Below are 7,246 nucleotides of genomic sequence, written 5' to 3'. Positions count from 1 at the left end.
ATCTGCGCCTACACTGACTTATGTTGTCTAGACAGTACTTTAAAAGGATGAGTCCTACAGTGGCTGATAATGCTATTAAAATCCTAGAAAAAATAAAGAAGGATGTAATATATAAGTATTATCGTGATATCCTAAAAAAGGCAACACAGTTTAAAATATTAATTTTAAATATTTTTCCGTACAGCAGACGCATTTGAGTCCCTGTTAACTTTCAACACTGAGCCAGAAAGCAACTCCTCCAATAACCAGTGTGACACAGACCGGTGGGAGAGTGTGACTGCTGTGTGTTTCAGCACAGTGTTTTTAATGAGTCACATGTTGTCCTGTTAAAATGACATCCGCGTCTATTAAAGCTCACTTGGTGTCTGTTGAACCTTCAGGCCGCAGACTGCAGTATCAGCGCTCTGTGCTGCACACACACACACACACACACACACACACGCACACACAGACTGGACCATGAGGACATGATGAAAGGCTGTGAGAGGAGGCCTCGACGGTTTTCACTTAACGAGACGCGCTCCTTTCAAGGTGGCAGGCCTCCATGTTCTTTAATTATTACTTATAATGAGTGATGTTAGTCGCACACAAACGCCTCACAGATCTCACCATGTGCATTAAAAAGATGGAGTTCAACATCCCCCTGCTTTGAGGACAAATATGTTGGTTAAAATAGACTGTACAGTTTAGCCACGTACGCAAATCGATTCACTTTGCTTTCAACTTTCATTGAAACGACAGCCTTGTTGTATATATTCCTGCGTTTTTAGTGCGCCTGAACGCCTCAGCGCCGTCGTTTCTCACGTCTTAATCGATATCCCTGAAAAACGCTGCGTGCGAACATAAAAACCGCATCAGAAGACAACCTGTAGGCTCGAACAGGCTGCCAGCATCCACCAGATGCTTCGAGCAAATGTTACAATCACTGTTCACACAGAGAAATAGAACTCTGCAAGATACAAGATCCCAAAATAAAAGAATAAAAGAAAGGCGGAGGCTACATGTCACTGCCGAAGCACGAACACATCCCATAAGGAATATACTGTAACACAGCGGTGTGTTCTCCAATCAACCCCAGCTTATACATAACATGAATATAACATGTGTTTAAAATAAAATTAAAGCGAAGCTGTGAACATCATATTCTAACACACACTCACTTGCACGAATATACTTGGCAGCTTCTGGCTCTTCTTAACGTTTTTGAGTAAATAAGTTTAATGTCGCCACACCTCAGGGAAATATTCAACATGTTGCCTTGGAGCAGAAAATTATTTATTTATTTCTTATTGCTATTTTTTATTTGTTGAATCCTTCATCCTACAGAAAAAATAAGAGAAATTTTCCTTTGCTCCGGTTTTCTCTTAGCTCCTGCAGAGCAGTCAGCATCACTGGCTTTGCTTCAGACAGAACACACGTGTGGTCCACATCTGAAGTGGAAACTGCTCTATCAGACGATGATAACAGTGAATCTTAAAGCTTCGTGTGATCGCAGGCCTGCACGGCTTCACACCCAGCGAAGCATGCGAGGAACCTGAGAGACATGCTTTTGTTGTGATGGTATGTAACCATATTAGGCCTAGAGCCATGAGAACAAGAGTGTGTGAGTGAGCCGCCATCATCATCATCATCGTGTACACATTATCATGAGCCCGTGCTTATATAATAAACAGAGAACAATATTAGTGAAAATATATTTAATAATTAAACATAGCAAAGTTACACAAAGGAATGCAAAACAGTCGAGTGAGTGGATCCATAGAATATAAATGGTAGACCTACTGCAAAGGTTTGAGTTCCCTCCCCAACAGCGGCCACTTCACCATGAGGGAGTGCATGGTGGGGCTACGGCAGCAGCTGCTGGAGGATGTTGGCTTGCACAGTTCGGGTTTCTGCGGGCCCCCGCGAGTCTTTGGAGTCCGTACAACACGGTCCAGCTTCAGAAGCATCAGCACGTCCTCCCTGTGCCCCATCAGAAAGATCCGCGCTGAGCGCCGCGGGGCTGCTGCGTGCAGTCAGGGTGCGTGTGCGCGCCGCGCCGGGTCAGTCCTCCTGAGGGCTGTCTAAGTGGGAGCTGGACCCGTCGGACTGGGGGTTGGCGTCAGTGGCGGATCGCTCTTGTTCGGAGAGCTGCTCGCTGCTGGGAATGGAGTTCTTCTTTGGGCGGCCTTTCGGTTTCGTCGGCGACTCGAGGCCTCCTCCTTGCAGCACCTGCGGGGTGAACACGAGCAGAAAAAAGATGCATTTCAGCTGCAAACCGTGACGCAAATGCGAGGAAAAAGAAGGGTGACCGACCTCCAGTCAGAGACAGTGCATCACACCAACACAGGCAAGAAAATGCAGTACCAGACAGTTTATCACTCAAATTCATAGTTCTATACTACATTTCTTCGACCATCTAAAAGCTTGGGCTGTTTCTGCAAACGACAGTAGTAAACGGAGTAACACAGGCCTTTACTCTGGACTCCTCGTCTAATTTGGTCCTGATGCATGCAGCGTGGAGGCAGCTAATCCATTCCACCATCAGCATCTGCTCAAGTAATGCAAAGCAACAATATTTGCTGTTCTTTGTTCTTGTTGGTTGTGTTGTCGCTGTAGGCCTAATCTCATCCAAAATAACCACTACCACACCATCATCATCATCATCATGAAGAATGGGCTAACTTACAATTTTCTTCCATTTCATCCTTCTGTTCTGGTACCATGTTTTCACTTGCAGCTGACTGAGGCCCAAAGACTCGGCGAGATCTATTCTGTGAGGAGCAACATGAAGAAAATCAAACATTTTAATGTGCAGTTCAGGATCAAATCAGCTCACAGTTTTACCATGTTTTTTTTATTTATAGATTTATTTTATTTATTTTTTTAGTGCAAATGTTCAGATCTTGTCAGTTACTTCGAATAATTCAGTGACATAAATTCTAACATTCAAGACATTTAAGTATTAAATCATAACGGACTATAATTTATAGGAGAAAAAAATCAATAGATTTAGAAATGCAGCCTTTATTTTCATGTCAAAATGCCTGATAAACACTCTCCAGACAGACTCCAGACCCACCTGTCAGGCGTGGACAGATACTTCTGCTTCTCGAAGCGTTTCTCCAGGCCCATCAGCTGCAGCTCCGTGAACACGGTGCGGCTGCGGCGGCCCTTCTTGGTCTTGCTGCCTCCGTCGGCCCCGTGCTCCAGCTTTCCGCGGAGGTGCAGGTCCAGCGGCAGGTGGTGCGACGCCGCGCCGACCTGCATGCCCGGACCCGCGGACAGGAGCGGGGAGCCGAGCGGGGAGCCCAGCGAGCAGGACAGAGGGGAGATGGGGAACTTGAGGAGGCTCGTCTGGTCGGCTTTGAGCACTAAGGACACACACACACACACAGACACACACACACAGACACACACACACGGAGGTTTTGATTTAGAAAGGTGACTGTTTTTAGTTAGTTTAGGCTACCTTCACATAAGAGCGAGAGAGCAGCAGGGATCAACAGTAAACCAGCTTCGCGCCAATGTTTGATCCCAGATGTGATTCTGAGGTTTATGTATCAATACTGACTTCTCAGATCAGAGTTTGGGCCTTGTTTGGTCCACAATCCAAAGACAAAATATGAGGAAAAATATTCCTCACGCCTGTGAACATGCAGTCAGACTCCACACGGTACCAAACAACAACAACTGGGCCTAATCACCCGGACGGCCCCAGACCGGATAAGATCCTGGTATATTAATATCATTATTCTAATGATCAGTTATACTATTTGTATCTATATTTATTATCATGTTCAGATTTATGTTCGCGTCTTTTATTCAAATAGGGCTGGTAATGTGAGTCATTAAACAAATCAAACATGTGATGTGCAGCAGCAGGCCCTTCTCACACAAATCGTACGTTACGTTAAAAATACGCTGATCTTCACGTAAACAGCTGAAATTATATCTTGTAATCAGAAAAAGGGGTTCAGCTCTGGAAAACGAGCGACGACATCACACTGAGAGGGTCTAAACGCGCTTTGCCAACATGAACTATGACGGTGGAACAGAGATGGTCTCTGCTCTGGGATGTGAGTAAATACTGTAACTCCTTCAAATCATGTCGGGGTTTTTCTGCTTTTACCCGAGGAGCGCTGGGTCAGCACCACTGAGCCCGAGGAGAGGCCAAACTTTACACAAGCGAATTAAAAACCGACAAATATTATATTCACATACTTCAACTTGTTTTTAGCCGTCTGGTGTTTTTCTGAACACTTGATGAAACACTTCCACTACTTCACAACACAGCTGAACGTATAGTTACATTACATAGAGACATTTACTCGATAATGTCACTGATATCCCACTTTTGTTTAATTATTGCAAATCACTAGCTGTTCTAAAAACAACCCTGCTTGTGACAGAAGTGAAAGGACGGACGCAAAGTACGCACTCACTGTGATTTTCGCGATTAAATATAATTTTAATTTAAAATCTATGTTAGCATTAATAACAATAATCCATTATACTACTTTCTTTTATCTGAGTTCCTATAGTTTTTCCAGCATGAGAGCACTGTCATCCACTCAGTCAGTTCATCTTTTCACAGCAGCCTCTCTTACCCAGTTGGTTCGGGAAAGGCCGAGCGGACAGGAGCGCATGTACCCCGAATTTAAGGAACTCCCCGGCCGGAGCCGACGCTTTGTGCTCCGGGTGATCAGTCAGGATCTCCTCTATCATGAAACTCCTGTAGCGATGAGTTCTGTGGTCGGGATGAACTTCCGGAGGATAGTAATGCGCCCCCATGTCCAAAGGATGCTGCATAATCTGGCCGTGCGGTCACCTGAACAGACACCAAGCGCGTACCCCGATTATCACTCCTTCAGTGGCCCAAGACAGCTGTCATATTCCCTCTGCTGTGCCGCTATAGTCCGGAGATCAACAGATCAAAGTTATCCTCAGCTTCTGGATCACACAAACTATCACGCACAGGTAGCCGACCTCTCTGCGCCTCTGTGCGTCCTCTGCGGGTTTTACGCTTTACTCCTGCCCAGGTTTGCTTCTTTTTGGAGAGAAAATCTGGAGCCGAGAGCGAACCTGTGACCAGAAACTCCCGAGCCCGTCCGAGTTCATACCCACTGTGTTTGTGTGCGTGTGTGCGTGTGTTGGCGTGTGTGTGAGCCGCGGAGGTATGAGCTATTTGTCAGCCGCTGAGCGCGTCACCTTGGCAGTGAGTTGAGGAATAAGCTTTGGGTTTTATGAGTCTCGTCGTAGCTCCACCTCTTCACAGGGTTTGTCTGCTCGGTGCCTCCACTGAGCCAAAGTTACATGCAAAGCCGCACATGTTGCCCATGGAATTATATGCAAAAGGGAGGAAAATAAGGACCTGAAAGGACGGACATTTTAAATATCCTGCAGGTGACGTTGCGAGCAATAGAGCAGTAGTTTGATGATGGTGATGATGATGATGATGTGAAGCCGTTAATGCATCACAGGAAGATGAAGCTCTGGTTAGAAGGTACAGTTACAAGTAAAACAAACATGATAAAAATAAATTTTTGCAAAGTCATCAATACGTTTTCGTGCTTGTGTGCAGATGTGATTCTATCAGGTTATATGCTGAATGGATGCATTAGCTTGCTGAATATAGCTCAGTTATATTTGCATTTTCAGGCCTGTGGTTTCATAGAAATTTACATTAAGCATATAAATGATCAAGAAATCTGCATTTGGCCTATAATTTTTATTGTACTGTTTTGCCGGATTACACAACACTAAGTGATGATGTGATATGAGGTAATTATTTCCTAAATGTTGTATATATGATGCAACGTCATGTCAAACCTCAGCTGAAGGTATCAGTGTGCTGCAGTCTGTCAGTCCTAGTGAAGCCACTCAGGCAGCTCAAAGGGAAATATTTCATTCTAGAGGTCAAAAAACCCACGCCAGAGCACCTCTGGGATTTTTTTTTCCTTTGGCCATTTGGCTGAAAATTGCGAAATATCTCCCACAGCATATTTTTAGCATGTCTCAGGGCTGCTTTGAGAGAAGCTCTGGCCCTCTAAAATCAACTCTGGACCGGAAAACCTCAAAGAACCTTTGAATGCGTCAAAGTTGGTGGTCTATTTCGATTCTTTACTTTTCCAATTGTGTTTTAACATTTTCTTTAAATATGACACAGTGTAGAGCAGAATGTATGGGAGCAGGAGCTGATGTGACACATATTCCAACCAACAACATAATAATAATAACAACATCATTCAGAACAGGACGCCCAGATTGCTGGCTACGAACACCTCTTCCACTCTTTACTTTAACACATCAGTGAACGTGTTTGAACAAAAATAACATCAGCACATGCACATCTCAAAAATGAAAATAAAAACAGCATAACAGTGGCATCCTATAAGGGAGGAATGGCACAAGATGTGCAAGTGAGAAGAATATTGCATTTTAAAGTGTGTAGAAAAGTGCAGGCTGGATGATAAAGTACTGTTCTTAAACAGTGGGCCCCTTTAGGGTCAGGAGTCAAAGTCTGGAGAGCAGCATTCCCTAAAAAAAATGCTATAGGTTTTATAAGATTTTATATTATCCAATAAAGGAAAGAACGCATTTTCCCAGAGGAAAGAGGAATTTGATATTGATATTTCACACTAACAGTGCTGAACAAATGCAGAAACTTAAAGCACCAACAGAACAGGAAAATTAAGGGATAAGAGTCATATTACATATTATGATATATATTGAGTCATATTACAGTAGAGCATCCCATAATAAGGGCTGTTTTGCATTTCTTCAGCCATGTTTTGTTTGGTTTGTAAAATTATGAATACTCCACAGAATATATATTGGGTAATGAGGTGTAACATGAAGTCAGGTTTCTGAGGAAAACAAAAACAAATTAGAAGTTTTAATCAAATTATTTCCTTTTCGTATTCAAATGAGTTGTCATTGGTAATGTATTTGCAAATGATCATTCATGTGAATCATCATCAATAAGTCATATTCTGTGGAATACATTGTAAGTCTGGTCTGTCTCTTCATTTGCAGCCTTGAAGATGTTTTTTCCATGTAACATGCACTGTGCCCAGTCGACCAAATACTGAAAAAGTATTTAGGATTTACTCCAGTTGCTCAACATGATGCCCCACAAGTGTATCGTCATCACCGGCTGAATGAACTGGCATTGTTGGAATATATCTTCCTCTGGTGGTCACTTCCAAGATTGCAAGGAGAGATGGCTGCCAGATGATAGTTAGCACCATCTCCATAGTATCTA

The 7,246-nt window shown here is 43.5% G+C and overlaps 1 protein-coding gene across 1 annotated transcript; it reads right to left on the bottom strand.

The window, feature by feature from the left end:
- Positions 1-1,738: 1,738 nt before the first annotated feature.
- On the bottom strand, positions 1,739-5,180 carry barx1 (BARX homeobox 1). Its single transcript, XM_041959833.1, has 4 exons — positions 4,590-5,180; positions 3,062-3,353; positions 2,669-2,753; positions 1,739-2,211 (listed from the first exon to the last, which is right to left on the bottom strand). The coding sequence occupies exons 1-4, from the start codon at positions 4,789-4,791 to the stop codon at positions 2,044-2,046; spliced, it is 747 nt and encodes a 248-aa protein (XP_041815767.1). The 5' UTR covers positions 4,792-5,180; the 3' UTR covers positions 1,739-2,043.
- Between the last annotated feature and the right edge of the window lie 2,066 nt (positions 5,181-7,246).

The sequence above is a fragment of the Chelmon rostratus genome, chromosome 2 (assembly GCF_017976325.1).
Source record: "Chelmon rostratus isolate fCheRos1 chromosome 2, fCheRos1.pri, whole genome shotgun sequence".
In the NCBI taxonomy this organism is placed as follows: domain Eukaryota; kingdom Metazoa; phylum Chordata; class Actinopteri; order Chaetodontiformes; family Chaetodontidae; genus Chelmon; species Chelmon rostratus.
Note: the sequence above shows the minus strand (reverse complement) of the source record. Positions and strands in the feature narration are given on the sequence as shown.